Source organism: Portunus trituberculatus, chromosome 47, assembly GCF_017591435.1.
Source record: "Portunus trituberculatus isolate SZX2019 chromosome 47, ASM1759143v1, whole genome shotgun sequence".
Classification (NCBI taxonomy): Eukaryota; Metazoa; Arthropoda; class Malacostraca; order Decapoda; family Portunidae; genus Portunus; species Portunus trituberculatus.
In genome coordinates, this window is record NC_059301.1 from 6890358 (window position 1) to 6912372 (window position 22015).

General features: G+C 38.7%; 4 protein-coding genes across 4 annotated transcripts in view; 1 reads left to right on the top strand and 3 right to left on the bottom strand.

The window, feature by feature from the left end:
- LOC123497995 (FYVE, RhoGEF and PH domain-containing protein 6-like) overlaps positions 1-7092 on the top strand; it is a 27886-nt gene extending 20794 nt beyond the window's left edge. The window contains exons 3-9 of the mRNA XM_045245055.1: positions 116-288; positions 1325-1460; positions 2074-2175; positions 2279-2554; positions 4429-4611; positions 5308-5414; positions 5741-7092. Of these exons, the coding sequence (XP_045100990.1) occupies positions 116-288; positions 1325-1460; positions 2074-2175; positions 2279-2554; positions 4429-4611; positions 5308-5414; positions 5741-5780 (1017 nt within the window). The 3' untranslated portion in view covers positions 5781-7092. The remainder of the gene's footprint in view (positions 1-115; positions 289-1324; positions 1461-2073; positions 2176-2278; positions 2555-4428; positions 4612-5307; positions 5415-5740) is intronic.
- Positions 7093-7269: 177 nt separating this feature from the next.
- LOC123497997 (protein YIPF3-like) lies at positions 7270-9401 on the bottom strand. The gene has a single exon (XM_045245060.1). The coding sequence runs from the start codon at positions 9399-9401 to the stop codon at positions 8733-8735; it is 669 nt and encodes a 222-aa protein (XP_045100995.1). The 3' UTR covers positions 7270-8732.
- On the bottom strand, positions 7270-22015 carry LOC123497998 (mediator of RNA polymerase II transcription subunit 9-like). The gene is made up of 4 exons (XM_045245061.1): positions 21883-22015; positions 17670-17766; positions 16472-16625; positions 7270-10399 (listed from the first exon to the last, which is right to left on the bottom strand). The coding sequence occupies exons 1-3, from the start codon at positions 21954-21956 to the stop codon at positions 16494-16496; spliced, it is 303 nt and encodes a 100-aa protein (XP_045100996.1). The 5' UTR covers positions 21957-22015; the 3' UTR covers positions 7270-10399; positions 16472-16493.
- On the bottom strand, positions 9312-9720 carry LOC123497999 (barrier-to-autointegration factor-like). Its single transcript, XM_045245062.1, is given in 2 exon segments — positions 9312-9633; positions 9636-9720. Coding segments are annotated over 2 exon segments (270 nt in total). The 3' UTR covers positions 9312-9448.

The window sequence follows — 22015 nt, forward strand, 5'->3', positions numbered from 1 at the left end:
GTTTACAATCTTGCCGCAGTTTTGTCTTCCGCAATGCGTGACGTGAAAGTGTAACACGTCAATAATCTGGGCGGCAGGTGACACTGACCCTTCCTCATTGTCTTGCTTTCCGCAGCTGTCGGACGTCCTGCTCTATACCAGCTTCGCCAACAGTAGCCCCGGCGGCGCCCTCAGACTCAACTACGAGCTGCCGCTGGAGGGCATGAGAGTGGAGACGCCACGGGCCGAGGATTTCAAGAATGAGTTCAGCGTCATCTCCACGTCACGTTCCTTCACGCTTCAGGCAAGGTGAGAGTGGCAGCCAGCCAAGCAAGCGCACCTCACGCACCACCGACCGTCGCGTGTGCATCAGCCATAATGACGAAACTTTCTTTTTTTTCACTTTAGGGGGATTTACCACGCGCCGGCAGCTTCCTCCATGTCCGTGTGAGCCTACGAAGGTGGAAGTTCACAGTTTGCTAAGTCGGAACTATTTTTTTTTTTTTCTTGTTCAAATAGATTTTTCCCGCTTCGTTGGTATCTCCTAATTACTGAACGTGGTGTAAGCAGGTTTTCATACATAATTAATGAGATCTACTAGTCATTACTAATTTTGTTTTCTTCTGCGTATATTGTGAGTTAAATGCCTGTTAGTATCTAATTACTGAGCGGGAGCTGATACACCAGTGAGAAGTCTTTTTCATTAGGTAGTACAAAATTTACCTATATTATAATTTACTTTCATAGTTATAATACGTGAGGGTTAGCGCGTTTCGACCAAACGAGAAGAGGGTTTAAAGGGATGATTGGAGTCTCAACAGAACACGTCATACAGTTACTTTATTCTTATTACATGATTCATCTTTACCGCGGAGGGACCAAAAAGAGGGCGGCGCCGCGGCGATCGCATGACAACCAAGTCGAGCTGACTCGTTGAGCGTAATCCATGCCACTGAGAGGGAGGGGCATACACGCCACCTCCTCTGACGCATGCTAAGTACATATAATTTGATTATCAGGCTGTCGGTTATCAATTCATTCTCCGAAATACCCCTGAACAATGTCATAACCACAGAGATTACTACAACACGTCACCTTTCTCTGCCCTCATTCTTGATAAGAAAATCGGTGACCCGTGTTTATCGGGGAATGCCTTGAAATACCACATAACAATGCAGTGACCGTAGCAATAAGGGTCACACAACAGCCTTCTCTCCCGTCCATGCTGGAACTAAAATCTGGTAACGCCCCTCTAGCGTGACATGTGTTAACACAATGTAACATCCCCTTCTCGCTCTCACTCCCTCCAGCTTTCACGTTTTTTTTTTTCTCTCCCCTCATTCAGCTCAGCGGAGGAGCGCGACGAGTGGCTGAGGGCGCTGAGGGAAGCCATCGCCGATAATGCCTCCCGCCGGTCCACCTTCCAGCAGGTCCACCTCCTGGAGAGGCTGCCCTCGACCTCCTTCACTCTTGGCAAGCAGGTAACACATCCCACTCTATATCTCCTTTCTTGAAAATGTTATATATAATTATACATTATCAACAGAAATTGACAAAATAATACAAATGCTATATCAATAAACATATAAAATAGAAAAAAAACTAACAAATATATTATCTTTTGTGTATATTCGTTCAGAGAAATTGCTATTCAACTTTCTCAGACCTTCATCCACGACAGAAAAAAAAAAATTAATGTGCGGTATAAGTAGTGCTACTACCATGTGCTGTATTGGATTTTGCCTTTGCATTAAACAAGTGTATGAAGGTCATACGTAAGCTACTCAACTTCAATCAGTCAACTAATCAATCAATACCTGGATGCCACACTTAATGCTAGAAATCAAATAAAAAATAATGACAGTAAAAGATCAATGAAAAATAAATGAAAGTTTAGGAAGAAATTAAGAAAAGAAACCATTGCTTCATAACTTCACAAACCTCAGAAAGCAACATCCTACCATACTTTGACATCTAGACAAGACACTGGGAAACTGATCCACAGCATTAGTGTATCTGACTCTCCTGCCACTACCAAGGTATCACATCATCACAACACTAAGCACTGCCTCGCCTGATCCTCTTCCCTTGCAGGCTCCAGTGTGGATCCCTGACTACAGGGTGACCATGTGCCAGCACTGCACCGCTACATTCACCCTCACCTTCAGGCGCCACCACTGTCGTGCCTGTGGGAAGGTATGTGCGTGCTCTTGCCTTACAGCTTAAAGCATATTGTTAGAGGGAGAGACAGAGGGAGAGGGAGAGGGAGAGCCAACTAAATCAACAAACATTATTTCAGGTGGTGTGTGATCCTTGCTCATCCAACCGCGCACCTCTGCTGTACAAGAAGAACAAGGTGGAGAGGGTGTGTGATCTTTGCTTTGAAGTACTGCAGCAAGACTTTGAAAAGAAGTCTAAAGATCTTCAGGAAAATGGGCAGCATCAGCAGCAACATGAGGATGGACAAAAGGGGAAAGAGCCAGACAATCTGAAGGCTCAGTTTCGGCGAGGCATGCGAGAGTCAAAGTCCAACAGGATCCGTAATAAGAGAAAGGTTCCAGAAAGGCTAATGGAGGTGAGCATGTGAGGGATGGCGTGCTGCCTTATACTTATCATTTAGATTTCTTTTCACATTGTTTTAAGAGTGAAGAGCCTTATTGTCATTTAGAGATAATGCATTAAATGAGAAACTGAGAGGTAGAGTTGACGGCAATTGTGAAGGGATGAAGGCAAGAAAATGTACTTGTTTAGTTGTAGGGGAAAGAAAGCCCTTTGACATAACAATGACTGCTTAAAAAAAGATATAAAAAATACTACTTGATGTAAACCCTGTGCTTTTCATCTCATAGTTGTCAGAAATTATATGGAGGTTGTGTATCCTTATCAGCATAATTATGTGAAAAAATATATGAACATGTTCCTAAAAACTCTGAACCAGTGTTACTTGAGGATCACTTTTCATTATAACATATATCAAAAATAGTCTATAGCAGGGGTTCTCAATATGGAGTTCACAAGATATCCAAGGGTACAGTTAACCCTCGGCTATCGTCGCGCGACTTCAGCTATCGCGTTTTATTGCTATCACGCAACAATGAAAAGCTAAAGTTTCATTATCGCGACCTCAGATGCCTGCTATCGCGCACCCAGCCATGACGTCATGGGGTATCTGAGCGCTCATTGGCCAAAACCGATACCAGAATTTTGGCCGATTCCGATACCGATACCACCTAATTGGGCAGATACCGATACTACTATCGATACCGATACCACCGATACCGATACTACTACTTATAGTGATTACTGCACTGGACACCAGGATGAGTTGGTGGACGGCGATCGTTATCAGATGGGAGGCTTTGTTTTGGGGGATGCTGTAAGTCCTTCTGAGAACGTTTGTGAAATAGGAGCAATTCTAGAAGCTTTTTGAAGCCATTTGCAAAGGTAAATTACTCAGTAATCAATATCTTATATCGAATATATCACTAAGTAGTAAATTCTGATACTGATACCGATGCATCGGTACATCTCTAGTAAATACAATGAGCTGATGTAATTTTTTTTTATGTTATAACCTTGACATGTTTTAATTGGTACCAATGGATTATACAGTAATTTAAAAAGAAGTAAAAATGAGGGATATTAGGAGTAAAATTTGTGGTTGCGGTACCAATAACAATTTTCACCATTAGTTGTTCAATTCGGCTATCGCGTTTTCGGCTATAGCGCGGATATTTCGGCCCCAATTGGGCGCGATAGCCGAGGGATAATTGTACTTAGATGGTTGATCTAATAATATCCTTTATAACATATATCAAAAATAATCTATAGCAGGGGTTCTCAATCTGGGGTTCACTAATGTCCCAGGGTTCACAAGATATCCAAGGGTACTTAGATGGTTGATCTAATAATATCCTTTGTAGTACCATTGCATATTGAGTTAGTGTCAGTCACTAAATTAACATGCTGTTCAATGTCAGATTACTCGGGATTCAGGTAGATGGTCTCATAACTCGGGATTCTTAACAAGAAAAACACCTCTGGTCTAGAATTACGATAGGCAAGCTTCTTAAACTCATGAAATTCTTGAGTTTCAACAACTATAATGTGACATTCAAATACAAATTCAAATTACTCTTGGTTAGCTTGAATTCACATACTTTAACACATTACAGTACATACCAATTTTTAATATCCACCTAGTACATATCAAAAGTTAGTTATATTCTCCGTCATATTGAAAGTTGAATTTATCTAAGGGATAATTTTCAATACAATAACCTCTTTATTACACAATATTTTGCCCTGTAATGCAATACCACAACTGATATCTTAAAAAAAATACTTGTAGTAAACTGTTTTTATGAGCAAGTGTCACTGTTATTTTAAAGCCATTACTGTAAATAAGTTTGAGAGTGGATGCTTAATCAACTTTATTTCTCTGTACAGGTGTGTGCTAACGACATCTCATCCCAAATGAGTGGATACCTGCAGATGATGGTACGGCGTTCCTGGCGGCGGGGCTGGTTCGTGCTCAAGGACCGTGTGCTGTATGAGTACCGTGCACCACAGGATGTTTGTGCCCTATACAGCCTCCCAGTGCTTGGCTACAAGGTGGAAGCCATCAACAAGGTAATGTTGTAATGTTGCCACATATAGCACTGCAATTCTTGTTTCCTTATGGGAGTACTGCAGTATAAAGTCTCATGTACGAGACAAGATGTAATGAATATAACATGACAGTATAAAGTCTCATGTACGAGACAAGATGTAATGAATAAAACATGAACATTTTCTGAAAGAGCACTATGGGTGCGGTTTTAAAAAAAAATTGACAACCTGGTGATAAATCATGTATGCTTACAATGTAACTAGTGATGCAGAGCACAGCTTTGCAGCTGGTTTGAACAAACTAATTAAAAAAAGTGATTGAAAGCCATGTACATACATTGTGTGCATAACATGACTTTGTTCCCAGTGTATACCCACCTTAAAAGTGCAAGTAAGATGGTATGGACTGGACATGTCATACATCAAAATGGTTGAAATTAAATACCCTAGTAGTACCTTTGATGTGACAAGAATAGATGGTGTAATTAATTAAAATGTACAACATATTTATGCATTATGTTAACTGTGGAGTCATTTGCCCACAAGAAAAAAAGTGGAAAAAAAAAATTACCTTAAATTAAATTGAGGACATTGCTAAAGTACACCAGATGAGTTTAAGTGGTGAACATTAGACTATGGAAAGAGGGAATGCAGAATTAAATGCTCCAGATACAAGTATAGATAGACAAATAAAGACATTCTCTTCTTTTTCAACAGGACCGGGAGGTGACTGAGGATGTAGATGACTGCCTTGCCTTCCAGCTCACCCATCTTAACCAGTCACCACTTATCTTTCAAACCGACTCTCCACATCTAGCTGAGAAGTAAGACCATCAATATAAAATGTGTCTCATGTAATCTAAGAGCCTATGGGTGTCTGTGCATAAACCAAAGTTAATTTTTTCACATGGGAGTGAAGGCACTGTCCTGTGTTTAAAAATAATAATAAAACCAAGTAAAAAAATATACTGACTATAAAGCTGATCTAGGTAGTAAAAAGATAGTCTATAAATCTATCACAAAAATATTTTATTATTATAGATTTGAATTTTTCCACTGTGTATCTTGACATAAATTATTTACAAATAATAATTGTATATACACTTCTGATTTAGCCATATGTGACATTAACACCGTTCATTTCTTTAAGGTGGATTCAAGCCATGAAAGATGCAGTTGTGTTGAACTGAACAGATGGAATGAGTTGAAGAGTTAAAGGTCTGAGGGCAGCTGCTCCCCTTAGGTGTTTGTACTACTACTTTGTTCCTAAGGCAACAATCAGGCAGCTGCTACAACCCTATGGGTGATCTGATGCAACTCAGAGATGTCATGCATAGTGGTGAGGTGACATCCACTCTGTGCCACTCAAGAGAAACCAAAGGAATAAGATCTGCATTTAAAATTGCTTCGTGGAGTGATCTGGATGACTGTATAAATATACTCAAGGAGGAGAGTATGTCATCTATCTTAAGATGTTTGAAGCAGTTTAAACTTTGTTTCAACTTGTTGGTAATGGATACATCTGAAATCTTTGAGACATTGACTGAAATGAGAATCAAGTCACAAATTTTCATGTCTCAGGGTATTGCAACAACGAATGTCATTCCATTTGTCTTTTGGTATTTTAAATAGTATGGAAATAAAGAGCACTGAAGTTGCAGCTTTTTATAAGTCATTGTTCTAAAGGTGACATTCATAATTAACTGAAGAAAGTTGGTCAGTTTTTTTTTTTTTTTTTTTTTTTTCAGATACATACTGAAACCTTGCCAATGATATCTTCTACGTCTTTCCAAGTCTGTGATGCATTGTACGTTCTCTGTAACATTACTGTTTAATAATTGTAACCAAGTTTAGGGTGATGAATCAAGATGGTGATGTAAATATTTGTATTATGATTATATAATTAGTTTATATGAGTCTACCCTACAGGATTGTTTGAAATAATATACATTTGAGGTAAGTTAATATTTTTTTTGTTGCAGTTGTTCCTGAGTTGGAATTGCTTTTATCTCAGCCAATCTCCTGGCAATAAAATGGTGCCATTGTCATGTGCTCCTCACTGTTTTTTGTAACTCTTCAACTGTATATGTTTGCTTCTTGTAAGATAAGAATGATAGCCAATTGTACAATAATATACATATAATATATCAACAAGAAAAAAATAGAAGCACTATTCTTACAATGCTATCTCTAGTCTGCCATGGTGATGTGTACAGTAACTTCATTAAAAAATTATGCAAACATTTTATTCACATTTTCCTCAGATTGGTTTGGGTTTCTAACAATCCTACCTGCAATTCCATATGTAAACATTTATACCTGCTTTAATAATTAACTTAATTTGTTTTTATATGTAGACTTCCATAAGTCAGTAGCATGGATATGGACTTGCCACATTTTATTTATTTTTCATTGCCTAATTGCATTAGGGTGGCTCCTCCTGTACTATGTCCCAGCTGTCTTATCTTGTCATATACTCAATAAATAATTTGTTCTCTAAAACTCCTTTCATTCCTCTTTTTAACTTTGTGAGATGTTAAATAAGAGGAAATAGGAAGCTATGACTCATACTGAGACTCACACAATTAGGCCTGGTAACTTCTTGCAGCTTCCCTTATTTTCTGATGTTCTTGTGCTTTAGTTCTCAAAATATGAATTTATAATCAGTGAAATTCCTGGTTAAAGACAAACTTATATTTTCCCAAAGGATCACACAATACATGAAATAAGATTACCATACAAGGCATTCTTACTGTTTACACCTACCAAGAACTAAGGCATGAGAATCTTGTGTTTGAAGCTTTACAGCTAATGCAGTAAATTCTTCCTGTCTATAATGATTTTGTCATTCCTAAAATCCTCCATTTATTAAACACAAACAAGTAGTCTAAATATCAATGCATTTTCTTCAAAGATACATTTTACACTTAACAGTAGTGCCATTGCAAAGTTGCAATCCTTAATTAAAATGTAAAATGCCATTCTGATATATCTTAAACAAAAAAAGATTCCTATTTTAATTTTTCATAATGGAGCATCAATTTATATTTTCTCTAAATTTGTCCCATAATTTGAAGAAGTGTAAGATACACACTACTGTACTGTTTTTTGACCAAATCTATTCCATTATGAACATAAAACATCATTTTACTTGCTTGCATATCAATATCTAAGTCAATACAAAAGTCTATCTAAGTACCAGGTCAACATCCCTTACAAAGAAGGGTAGTCAAAACCAGGCATTTACGTGCAGATCCACATGTCCGCATGTCCACATTCATACTCACAATCACATACACAAGCATTCCCTCACATATTGGCTTTCAGGCATCTTGGGGAAATGGGATTGATCTCCCAGTGACTACACTGTAAGGGTCACTTCTGCTGCTTAATTGGGTATCTCACATCAAGGTACAATGCACAACTGAATCTTTCATAGTTGTGTGTTGGTCAGAAGAATAATAAAATAAGAATTTTACATTTTGTACACCACAACACAATATTCCATATTTCTAGATCTTTCATAAGGAGGATATTAGAAACTTTCCTTCTCATTTTTAGTTCAATACCTGATCTTTGGAACACCATAAAAACCTTAGGGTGGTAAAAGTTCACTTTTACTTCTATTCATCCTCTATTACATTATCTTTTAAATAAACTTGCTGATACAAACTTACACCAGATCAGGCGAGTCTGACTGGTTTTTAGTGATGTATGTAATTCTGTAAGATCAAGCCATGTGTACATGATATTCTTTAATACCAAAACTAGACTGATCTTTTGGCATGGCACAATGCAAGTAAGATATCTTATGATGAAAAAAGGCAATTTGTGTGTATGGTATGGAATGAGTAAAAGCATAATGTAACAAATACTGGTAAGGAGCATAATATTTGTGGTTTTCTTTTTTAATGATCAGTTACATATTTACAACAAGCTTTGATCAGCAGCATTGCAATTCTAATGAAATACATTAACAAATCAAGCCGTTAAAAATTTTATAATAAAATAAAAGATGGGATAGCAAATGACATTCTTAAAATACAAGGATCTCATTTTGAACTTTGAAATTATAGTAACTAGGAATGAGTTGGGCAGCTAAAGATGTTATCTTGCAGCATTCCATACTACATCTTCACTTTTCACACATTAAACTTCCTCATGCAAGCAAAATGGATGTATATGAGATGCATGAGATGTATGGAAGCAAGAGAGGAGCCCATCAGTAACCTGTGTGGGGGCTTTGGTGTGCGGGCCAGAACCAACAATACCAGGCGGCCAGTGGCAAGGCCTCCAAACAGAGTGGTCAGCAGGAAGAACACTGTGTGGTTCTCCTCCTGGTGCAGCAACTCTGCTCCAAGGAGAACCAGGCAATGGCCTGTCAAGCTGTAACCAGCCAATGAGGCAAGCTGGGGCAGGGTCAAGGTGGTCCCAAAACAATGCCCCAACAAGAATGCCAGCAATGAAAATCCCAGCCAATAACCCAGACTTAGTTTTGTTGTGGTCAACAGCTCCCAAGCCAGTGCCTGTTCTGGATTATGTAAGCCATACAGAATAATGGTGGCAAGAGTGGTTACCACAAGCAAAGGTCCTCTGAGGTCAGAGTACACTTGCTGGTACTGTGGATAAACTAGTGGCGGTACCAGGGACAGGAGGATTCGCTGGGGCACACCATGAACCAAGATCACTCTCCTTACAGATGACCATGCATTGTCAGATGAGTGAGACGTAGGACTGTGTTCTGGTAATAGACGGTTCTGATCAGAGTCTGTAGAGTCAACAGTCACTGCTGAATGGTTTCTGAGAGCCATAGCTAAAGATAAGATGGCTGGACTTCACCTTAGCTGAGGCAACAAGTCTACAGGAACTCACTGCACCAATCAGCTAGACACTGGTAACACTCAGATGCCTGGTTGGAGTTAGCAGCTACCATGTCAGAAAGCCACTCTAAAAACAACTCCCTGTTCTTCTTAAGTACCAGGAACTGACCCAAGACCACATAAGCTTTGTCAAATCCTCTGTTCTCCAGCCGCTTGCCCAACACTCTCCTATACCAGCTAACTCTGTGACAGGCTTGTCTCCCATTGGTTCTGCTACAAATAAGGTGTGTTTCTGTGATGTTGTTGTCATTGTTCTTCTGACTGTAGACTTCTACCATCAGCATTAATCACTCAATGGCTACTAAACTAACCTTGTCCTTTAAAAAAAAAAAAGAAAAAAAAGAAAAATCAACTTGCTGATTATGTCCCATGTGTATTACACTGCTGTCCTGCAACACTAAATATCAAAACCCATCTCCTTCATGCACTTCTTGTGGTTCTCAATCTCCTTCTGACAATTCTCGGCACCATTTTCCACAATACAAGCATCCCGCACACGTTTGGTCTCTGGACAGGCACAACATGCCTTGCATTTTGGTTTCTTTTCTTCTCCTTGGGTACCATCCTTAGGGGAGGCTTCTCCAGGCATGATGTTGTGAAGTGGAGAGAAAAAGATGGAAGCTAAAACTGAGGATCTGCAAGAATTCACCAAAACCAACCAGCTTACTTTTGTTGCTTCTGTTGATCTTGAATCTTCTTAAATCCTTCTTTGAGTTCCTGAGTAAAGGTTTGGCTAAATTGGTCCACCTTCTTCCTTGCCTCAGACTCTGCTGCTTCCTTGATGGTCTCCTTACCCTGCTGTAGAGCGTATGCAGTGAGCTGTGCAGCCCGACGAATGGGATATGACTCGGACAGTTTCTCTATCAATTGTGGGTTATTGATGAGTCGGTGCAGCAAGTAACGCAGCACCATTGCCAAATAACATGTGCCTGAAAACAGTAATTCATTACTACTACAATCAGCACAACAAATCAAAGTGAAATAAATAAATGGTGTGTGTGTGTGTAATTCACCTCAGTCACCTACTGGTCACCCAGCCAGTCTTCCCCATTACGGAGCGAGCTCAGAACTCATAGACCGATCTTCGGGTCGGACTGAGACCGCAACACACACTCCACACACTAGGAAAGCGAGGCCACAACCCCTCGAGTTACGTCCCGTACCTATTTACTGCTTGGTGAACAGGGGCCACACATTAAGAGGCTTGCCCATTTGCCTCAACGCGCCCGGGACTCGAACCCAGCCCTCTCGATTGTGAGTCGAGTGTGCTAACCAATACACTACGGTGTGTGTGTGTGTGTGTGTGTGTGTGTGTGTGTGTGTGTGTGTGTGTGTGTGTGTGTGTGTGTGTGTGTGTGTGTGTGTGTGTGTTGACTATATAGAACCAAGGTCTTTTCTTTTGAACTCAGGTTCTTTTGAATTTAAACATCTGTATGCATACAAAAGGTAAGAGTAAAGTAAAGGGAGTTTGAGTTGTTCCTTATTGACAGTATTCAAATACATGAAATAACATAGGCCAGATGAGCAATGAATATTAGGAATGGCATGAATAATGAAATACTACAAGAATGATGGATGGGTGAGTACACAAAGCTATGTAAACACAGGACAAATCATACTGTATAAAATATAGACTTAGGTAAAGTCATCTTGGTGGTTGGCTTTGAGCTAAAGAAAATAGTCTAATGGAGTAAATGAGGGAATAAGAGTGTTTCACGAGTGAGATAGAACACTGAAATTTGTGGTTGTGTTGTGTGATGATCATGCTGATGAAATCTAGTCAGGTGCCATTTCACTTCTTAAGAGATAATGCTGACATCTTTTTCATTGCATCTTGTCTATGCTATAAGTTTGATGAATTGATACTATATGCTCTTCATCTGTGTGAAATTAACAGCAGCACAGCAGACCTCACAGCAGGACTGGGACCAACAACATGTATGTACATATACTTGGTACTTATGGCCAGATTCTTAAACAATACCTTTCACCTTTGTCACTTGAAGAGTACTGTCCAGGAGAAATTGGTATTCGTAAGAGCAAATGCTGCCTTCCTGCACCTCAGGAAGGCAACACTCAGGCCAAATTTACCTTCACCGCAAAGATGAACCAAGACCCATGTCTTTGTCATTACCTTTGCATAAATTTTGCCTAAATACATATCATTATTAGTTTTTGTGAAGTAATTGATTTTATAAACAAAAATATATAGGTTATCATTCAAACAGCCTACTTTACAAAAACTGTGATTGGAACCAAACCCAGGAAATAAGAACAACTGTTAATAACATTGATGCAACTGCCAGCTTCAATCACCACATCTCCACCTCCCAAGTTTTCTATCAGAATTCTCCTTAGCTTATGATCAGTTGTATATCTTTACTGCTTGATAAGTACCCATTTATGTAGATAGCTGGTGGACTGTCCTATTCCCATAGCCAGCACAGCTGAAGAAGGCGATTCTCTCTCATGTTATGGCCACTACATGGCCATCTTTGATTTTATTAAAAGCACTTTTCCTGGCTCAACAAGTCTATTAATAAATCACACTGCTGGTTCTCTTTGTAAAATTTTCAATGTTGCCTGTTGTGGATTGGTCAAGTCAGGTCAGATCAGTTAAGGACTGTGGCTGGCAGCTGAGGTGATGGTAAACAAACACTGCTACCAAACACCACCAAATTATACTCATGGTTTATTTTGTTAAACGCATTAACAATAAATGTATGAATATAGGATAATATTCCTAGCATGTAACATCATGCCACAAATCACATTGAATTAATAATCTTACAATTTCTTGGACAAGAAAGATGTACAGGTTTTACCAACACAACACCTCCGTCACCTTCGAGACAGAAGAGAGCGAGGAAGGAAGGGCAACATTTAAGAATAGGACTACCGAAGGCCACATTGCTGTGTAGCCTTCGTCAAAGGTGGAAAGTAATGTTTAAGAATCCAGCCATTAGACTTAAGCACATATTTTTATGTATTTAGTGTATAATAATTCAGTTGTACTTAGACTCAATGTATTTTGAAAAATACCAAGTACTTTAAAGTACAAACAAATACTGTGGCAATCAGTTCCTAGTGACACTTTCATCTAGTAATAATTAGAAGTTACTGATGTAGCAAGTCAATAGACATGTATATACAAAAATGAGCAAATCTTCATGCTTTACAAATTTGTGACAAAAACTTTTTTTCATGTAAGGTACTTATACTTGTACAAAGCACAGTGACATGTTCTTGAGCTTGGAGATAACTAAATAACACAATGACTATACTTGTACTTGAAAAAATCTATGTACAGGCAACCCCTGTTTAACGAAAGGGTTACATTCCTAAAACACTTCGTTAAGCGAATCGATTATAACAAGTTTAACCCCTGATTTGAACTTCCATTGGGAGTAAGCAAAGCGAGAGTGCATCATAGTACAGTGAAAGATTTAATGAAAGTAAAAATTATGAAGTTAAACATTTAGGTAGTTTAATTTAAGTCATTATAATGTACACTAATGTATGTATGTACGTAACTTTATAATGTTGATGATCTTAACTTTATGAAGGGAGGGAGAGTGAAACGGGAAAGACACTAACCGGCAACCTGTGGAATGTAAACAAAGTGCGCATCATGGTACCGCATACAAAATTAATGTACCACATTTCCACAAGGCTTTCCATTTTATCCATTGTAGAGTCACGAGTTCAGGTGGTTCTTTTAGCTTACAAGGAAGATACAGTCTCACCAGCCTTCTTAATAGAGTCTGCTGACTTGAAAATAGTAGACAGTAGATGGAGTCAAGATGGTGGCCAGCAATGTTATTAGTTTTCTGGCCTCTCTCGTGTCTGTGAATAATACCCAGCTTCACTTCGAGAGTAAGACACTTCCTGGTCTTTTTAGGAATGTTAGGCCACATTGCAGGGCGTTTTGGTGGTAAGTTGAACTAGGGAAGATGAGCTGCTGGTGACGCTGTTATGTTTTGACTGGGGAGTGAGTGGTGCACGTGATCTTGATCTTGATGCTACAGGTGACGCAGAATTTCTTCTGAGTCAGGCCTTTGTATCGGCAGCGCCTGTGTTGTCCACGAGAGGCTTGATCTTGATCTTTATTCTACAGGTGTCTCAGGATTCCTCCTGAGGCAGGCCTTAGTACCAGCAGCTCCTGATGTATTCAAAAGCCTGTCAGCTTGCATGATACAGTGGGGCTTTCAAATTTGGAAAAAATTACCTGGATAAAACTTCGTTACAGCAAGTTTGGTATTTGTTAAACGAGCAGATGATAGTAAAATGAAACCTTCGTTGTAGCGAAATTTCATTGTGTGAACCTTCGTTAAACGGGGGTTGCCTGTACTTGTACTTGGATCCAATCCTGCTCCACAGTATGATAAAATAATAAAGTATGCAGTAATTCTACAACATTACTGGGCATGCACATTAGACAGCCATATTAGAGTTCAGCTCAAGATTCACTTGCCTCTCACTCCCACCACATACATTCACACACAAAAAAGAGGCTAATACCAGAAAAGATGAGTGACAATGCTAATGAAGAGCATGAGAGACTTGAGTGTACTTTGCAACGTGATGTTGTCTCAAGCTGCAGAGGCATGCAGAGTTTTCTTTGGATATGGATAAAAGTTTCCTCACTGATTGACTGTGTGCTTATCATGGAAATCAGGCACAAGTACAGTTGCCACAAATGAAGTCGAAATCCTTTCCACCCACCATGAGAAAAAGGCTAAGCTTAAAAAAATTTGAAAATTTGTTTAATATTTAGTCATATCTTGGTGACAGCTGAAATCATACTCTCAAGCAGTCCACTGAAGTACTGTAGATCCATTTGATGGCAACATGCCTTCACTGATCACCAGCAGGTGTGGGAGATATGTGGATTTCCTTACTTTACTTTATCTTTCCATGATTTTCTATACATTTACTATGTGATTAATGTCTGGACTGTTCCCAAGCCATTCCAATATATATTATCATTATTCCTGAGCAGTACTTTCACCAATTTAGAAGTGTGGAATCAGGTAGAGAATGCATGAATGTGGTGGTCATTTGAGTGACAAATTTGTCAATTATTGCTTAGCACTTCTTTGTATCTTTTGAAATTCATTATTACACCTTTAGGCAAGAAATATAGTCCATCTTGACCCATTTTGTCACTAAAGCATCCCCACAACAAGACAAAAGGACTGTGCTTGACTGTTAGTACTGTAAATTGCTTGCTGTAACAGCTACAGCATATTGGGAAGTGAAGCTTGACACGATGAGAGGAAAGTACCTGGAAAGTATTTTCATCAGACCACATAATTTCCATTCACTGGTCTACAGTTCAACCTTTATGCTCATTCACAAATTGCAGCTTTTTTTTTTTTTGCTTATCTTGTCCGTTAGAGGTGGTTAGAATACAGCAGTGTGGCTGGGAATCTTGAGGTCCTTCAGCACACAATTTTGCACAGTTCTCTCTGACATGTTCTTGAGCAGCTCTGGATACATTTCCTTCAGTTGTCTGGCTGCCAATGTTGGTTTTCCTTCAAGGCAATCACCATGAGTCTATCTGTGCTCTTTGAATTCTTTCACTTGGACCTGAGACAGGTTACATGAGTAGGAACTTGATTTGGTGGTAGGTGGCGCCTTTTTATAGTCGTCTTACAATGTCCTATTCACCTGCATATTCCAGAGATAGTGACTTTTCTTTCCTTAGAATTAGAATAATTCTGTGAGTGGTTTGGGAGCTATGCTGGATGCAAGGATAAGGCTTGTGGGCTTGTGATAATTAAGTACGGAAAACAAGGCAAGGTGTAAAACTGGAGCTCAATGTGCATCCACCCTTGTCCATTAACAAGGAAGCACTGAGGATGTCAGCATTACAGCATCTACTCTCCCTGAGTTTCCAGATATAACTGGAACATAAATTGTCCACCTTGAGCAAAATTTCCTCACGATGTATCATGTGACTTATTTTGCTCTCACTTTGCACCCAAGGAATCCAATTTCATTTGTGGTAACTGTACACAAAAACTGGTAAGACCTAGTATGGCAGTTTGTGATCCCTCATCTCCACAAACTCAACTGCAAACATGAATATCATTACTATTACAGGTAAAGGTGGTAAATAATTTGTTGTGTGTGTGTGTGTGTGTGTGTGTGTGTGTGTGTGTGTGTGTGTGTGTGTGTGTGTGTGTGTGTGTGTGTGTGTGTGTGTGTGAGAGAGAGAGAGAGAGAGAGAGAGAGAGAGAGAGAGAGAGAGAGAGAGAGAGAGAGAGAGAGAGAGAGAGAGAGAGAGAGAGAGAGAGAGAGAGAGAGAGAGAGAGAATGCAGGGGTCTATTTCCTTGCTTCATGTCAACATTATGCCTTTTCCACTAACGTATTTCAAAACCTTAACTTGTCACCACCAACACATAAAATTGTATATCTGCAATCACATTCTACAATCCATTCACTTTTAGTTCACAACTGCAGCCTAAGCTTTAGAAGGGTGGCCAGTATACAAGCTATTTTTATCTCAAACTGTCAGTGTAAATGTACTAAGACAACAGATGTGAGCATGTTTGTTCTTGTGATGCTGATGATGATGTCTTACACTTACATCTGAGGATACAAAATACTTACCACTCTTCCTTTCTATCTTATCTAAAATCTAATAACACCAAACAACTTTATCACTACCATTGTTTTTCTTTATATCATAATAGTAATTCCATGAAAAAACACCAAAGAGCAAGTGACAAACATGTTCAACTCTAAAGATGAATTTAACCACAAAGATGAAATTTAACTTGCCTACTAATCAAGACTCCATAAGTATTGTACAAAATAATGGAGTCACAGGGAAGCCTTGCTGTCTGTGCCATGAAGAACAGCAATAAGGTCACAAAAGATGCTTTGGCACCAGTCACAAGCTATGAGTGAATGGACTATAGATAATAAGTAAAGTAAGTATACAATAAACAAAGACAAAAAGGTTGCCTGACTTAATACCATGATACTGTACCTTTGCTTATAGAGTTGTCTCCCTAGTGCTGCACCTCGCTCTTCGCTTTATACTTAAGGAGGAGGTGTTTCTTGAGAGCCAGCTGCTTCCTTAAGGCTTCCAGGCGCCGCAGCTGCTCCTCACGGCTATACTCTACTCCTGGCAACTTGCGCACCTGATACAAAAGTTCTTGTGTGATTGTGTGTAAAAAACAAGGTTTCTATTTTTCAAATTATTGTTTTGAAAAGGAAGGGCACTAGCAAGGGCAACAAAAATTACAATAAAAAAGGCCCGCTGAGGTGTCAGGACCATATAGAGATTAAAGCATTGACTAAAGCTAAAGCTAAAAATCTCCCTATTGAAAGAGTGCAAGATATACAGGTGAAACTATAAAAAAAAGGCAGGAAGTTCCAGAGTTTACCAGAGAAAGGACTGAATAATTGGAAATACTGGTTAACTCTTGCATAAGAGATAGAAAGATGACATGAAGTTTGGTTTAGATATTAATGAATGATAAGAAGATTGGGTGACAAGATATAACTTGGTATGATTTGGGCGAAAAATATATGTGTATGCGGTTCAGGTGATGGAAGGCTCAATTATGTCTTGTGAGCATTCTCTCTCTATCAATTTATCCTTAAAATATGTCCTTTGATCAATACAGTAAAAATGAACAGAGAACATGAAAAAGATAAAGCATATAAGGGTCAGATCTAACATACAATGTAATGCAGAGCAACAAAACTCAAAGAGGTAAGATTTAAACTACATTGTAAAGAAGAAAATTAATGACAAGAATAAGGAAAATGAACACATAAATGAGTCATCAATATAAAAATAAAATTTTCATAATTTTCCATACAGATAAAGATTCAATTAGATAAAAACAGCTGAAAACAGACACTTTTCAAACTAAAAATTATGATAGAAAGAATACAGAAACAATGAATTAGATTAAGATTCAATTGATTAGAAAAAGAAAAAAAAGAAAAGAAAAAAAAAAGACACTTTTCAAATTAAAAATTATGATAGAAAGAATACAGAAACAATGAATTCAATTTAGTTTTAGTGATAATCTATTTTGATCTCAGAAAGGATTTTCCGTAATTGAAGCCTACACATGTACAATTTCTGCACACTTCAGTTCTCTCACTAACACAGAAAAAGGACACATTTTGGGGACTAAGGAAGCAAAAAAAAAAAAAAAACAGTATAATACCTGCTCTCGTGCTGTCTGAATTTTGCGCTGCAGCTCCAGTACCTTCAGGCTGGACTCCTGGGATACCCTACCCAAGTCAGGCTGCTCTTTCTCCAAGCTGTTAGGAATAATACACAGGTATCACTACACACACACACAAACACAACCTTAGTTACATTATCAAGCCTCCTAAGATTTTTTCAGTGTAACAACTGCCATATTAGGTATTATTACTATTATTATTATCATTACTTATACACACACACACACATCCAGAAAATAAGGAAAACTTCAAAACAGCAAGAAATGAATATGCTAAGGTGAGAAAGGAAGAGGAAAGGAACTATGAAAAGGACACTGTCGAAAAATGTAAGGAACAACCAAAATTGTTCTACAGATTCATAAATGGAAAAATAAGGCAAAAAGAAACAATAGAAAGGTTAAAAGGAGAGAACGGGATGGTGGAAGACCCAAAAAGTATGGCAGAACTGTTAATAGTAAATTTCAGGTCTTTACTAAGGAATCCAAATTTGAAAGACCACAGGGTAATAGAGACTGGCCATATGAAAAAGATTAAAGTAACCAAGCTTAAAATAAAAGAGTTGATGACGGAATTAGATGAGGAGAAGGCAATGGGACCGGATGAAGTCTCAGGCAGAATATTAAAAGAATGTAAAGAACTAGCAAGTCCTATATACATCATAAAATGCTCAATAAAAAATGGAACAGTACCAGTAGAATGGAAAAGAGCTGAGGTGGTTCCCACATATAAGAGCGGAAGGAAGGAAGAACCTTTAAATTACAGACCAGTATCACTAACTAGTGTAATATGCAAGATGTGTGAAAGAGTAATAAAGAAACAATGGATTGAGTTTCTTGGAGACAACAAATCATTATCAAATAGCCAATTTGGTTTTAGAAAAGGGGGGTCGTGTGTAACAAATTTATTGAGTTTCTACTCTAGAATAGTTGATAAAGTACAAGAGAGAGAGGGATGGATTGACTGTATTTATTTAGATTTAAAAAAGGCATTTGATAAATTGCCACATGAAAGATTACTATGGAAGTTAGAGGAGAAGGGTGGCTTAAAAGGAAGCACATTGAGATGTATGGAAAATTACTTGGGGGGGAGGAGAGAAATAAGGACAGTAGTTAAAGATATGAAGTCCAAGTGGAGAACAGTAGACAACGGAGTGCCACAGGGGTCAGTATTGGCGCCAATACTTTTTCTCGTAAATATAAACGACATGCCAGAGGGAGTGAACAGCTACATAAATCTGTTTGCAGACGATGTGAAACAGTGCAGTCATAAAACAAAAAGAGGATTGTGAAATACTGCAAGAATACTTAAACAAGATCTGGAAATGGAGTAAAAATGGGAGATGGAATTCAATGTGGACAAAAGCCATGTCATGGAAATGGGAAAAAGTGAAAGACGACCAGCTGGAATCTATAAGATGAGAGACGGAGTAGAACTAGAAAAAGTAATAAAGGAAAAGGACTTGGGAGTGACGATGGAAGAAAACAATCAACCGGTAAGCCATATTGATAGAATTTTCAGAGAGACATATAATTTGCAAAGGAATATTGGATTAGCATTTCACTACCTGGACAAAGAAATGATGAAGAAATTGATAAGTACTAAAATAAGACCCAGATTGGAATATGCAGGAGTTGTGTGGACCCCCCATAAAAAGAAACAAAGAAATTGGAGAGACTACAAAAAATGGCAACAAGAATGGTTCTAGAATTTATAAAGGGATGACATATGAGGAGAGACTAAAAGCTATGGATCTACCAACCCTGGAATAGAGAAGAGAGAGAGGGGATCTGATACAAGTTTATAAATTGATTAACGGAATGGATCAAGTGGATAATGAGAAACTAATCCTGAGAGAAGAATATGACATTAGAAGCACAAGATCGCATAGTAAGAAACTGAGGAAGGGAAGATGTTTGAGAGATGTTAAAAAATATAGTTTCCCACAAAGATGTGTTGAGACTTGGAACAGTTTGAGTGAGGAAGTGGTGTCAGCAACGAGTGTGCATAGTTTTAAAGAAAAATTGGATAAGTGTAGATATGGAGACGGGGCCACACGAGCATAAAGCCCAGGCCCTGTAAAACTACAACTAGGTAAACACACACACACACACACACACACACACACACACACACACACACACACACACACACACACACACACAGTTTGATAAAAAGGATAAAGAGAGCATCCTTAAGAAATGAATATAAGAAGTGAAAAGTCATAATTGGTGACCTCACAAATGGCAGCGCATGATCAGAGAGATCAGCTCTATAGACACAGTACGTACCATGAAATCCTAATATGCCGCTACCTACAAATCCCAGTTATAAACAAAAGTAATTTCAATGGTTGCTCTTACTGGTCCAGAGCTCAATGGACTTAGAAAGTCTCGAATTTCACCACACTCGTCAGTGCCATAACAGCCATATGCTACACAAGTGCCTTGCAATATTTTGACATTTACGACAAGGTCACCAATACTTACTTCTACATATGTGAGGTTTGTGTTTGTATAATTGTTCACCAAATATCCAGATGAACCAAAAATCTAATAGCAATAATGAAGCTTAGTCACCTCCAGTTCTTCCCACTGAAGACTTCAGTGATGAGGATGTACCAGAGGGGTGAAAAAGGCAGGTTAGATTAGGTTTGGTAAGGTTAGGTTAGGTTTAGTTAATTTAGATTAAGTTGAATTTTCTTTTTTTTAATGTCACACTGTGTGTGTGTGGGGAAATAGACATAAGGTAAAAACAATTACTAGATTGATTCAGAGTACAGTAAGATCTAAACAATCACTAAATTCATCCAAAATATGTCAAGATCTACGAGAAAAATACAGCTTCATTCAACAATGTTAGATAAGTGCACTTATGTAATTTTTTTTATGTATATGGGGAAAGCTTGCCAAGGGCAAGATAAATGCTATTGGTCAACAAGGGAAAGAAAGAGGGAGAAGAGATAATAAATGGAGGAAATGGGAATAAAACAGGATAGAAAGAAAAATGGATAATGAATAAAAGGAATAGGAAATGGGAACAAAAATATGACAATGAATAAGGGAATAGGAGGAAATTATAATAAAATAGCAGATAGAAAGAAAAATGGATAACAAGTAGGGGAAGAGAATAATGAATAAGGGAATGAATAGGAGGAAATGGTAATGAAAAATATAAGAAAAAGAGCAGATAGAAAATGGATAACAAACAGGGGAAGAGGATAATGAATAAGGAAATAGGGGGAAATGGGAATGAGAATGGTAACAAATAAAGGAAGTTAAAAAAAATGACAAGTAAGGGAATAAGAGGAGCGTGTATGCATGTGTGTTATTGACCAATAGTGAGGCTTCATATATGTGACGCCAAATCAGCTCCTTGAAAGAGCTGCGAAGTGGGTGTCTGGAAACGAGGAGGGCTGCAGGGGCGTCTATATTAAGACAGTGCCAATTAGGTTAGTTTTGGTCATCATATTTTCATTCTCACGTCTTGTCTGCTAAGTGAAAGAACTGCGAAGGAGTCAAGAAACGAAGACGCATAGAGGGACGTCTATAGTAGGATATGGCCGAGATGAGATGTGAAGTTTCCAATAGCTTTGACATTACGTTCATAAAATGGTCTAGCCAGATTTAAAAGTAGCCTTGTATTGTTACTTCGCTGGCAACAATCTGCTTCCGAATATAATCCAAGTTTGATAACAAAATCGCCACGTAGGTAGAGATCGGATGACCCTATGTGGCTCATCAAAATTGGTGTTACATGAAATTAGTGATTGATAACTGAATTCCCATCACGTCACAAGCAGCACTAGACAGCACCACAACCGCTATCTGACTCAAAGCAAGCAACATGGGAGAGGACGGATGCCACTCAGAGTTAAATAACCAACAAGGAAGTCCTCCATCTTTCTGGAAGGTCGGGGAACACATTATACAACCACGAGACACATACAGTACACACCCAGCCAGCCTCGACACAAAGTAACAATGAAGAGGGTACACTTATGTAACCACGCCGCGTCTCTTTCGCCACCAAAAGACAAAAATAACCGAAGATACACCATTCACCGCCGCTAACATCGTCAATCTTTTATCTATACCTCAAATAATGCTTCCTGCTACCCACTGGGCCTCTCAGTGCATAAGGCTCAATCTATGGGTAATATTCTTTAGGTAGACAGTGCAAAAAGAGCCTTACCAACGGAGATACTGGTAAATAATGGGAAGGAAGTCCACGTCTATATCTCCCGCCGCCACCACCTGGCCGGCCATACTGCACTACCACATCGCCCCGCGCCCCACCTCGGCTCCAGGCACCACCAGGCACCATC

Coding starts and splice junctions, on each gene's coding strand:
- LOC123497997 (XM_045245060.1), bottom strand. CDS start 9,401: ATGGCTCTCAGAAACCATTCAGCAGTGACTGTTGACTCTACAGACTCT.
- LOC123497998 (XM_045245061.1), bottom strand. CDS start 21,956: ATGGCCGGCCAGGTGGTGGCGGCGGGAGATATAGACGTGGACTTCCTT. Junction 17,767..21,882: donor ATTTACCAGTATCTCCGTTG/GTAAGGCTCTTT, acceptor TATTCCTAACAG/CTTGGAGAAAGAGCAGCCTG. Junction 16,626..17,669: donor TTCAGACAGCACGAGAGCAG/GTATTATACTGT, acceptor CTTTTGTATCAG/GTGCGCAAGTTGCCAGGAGT.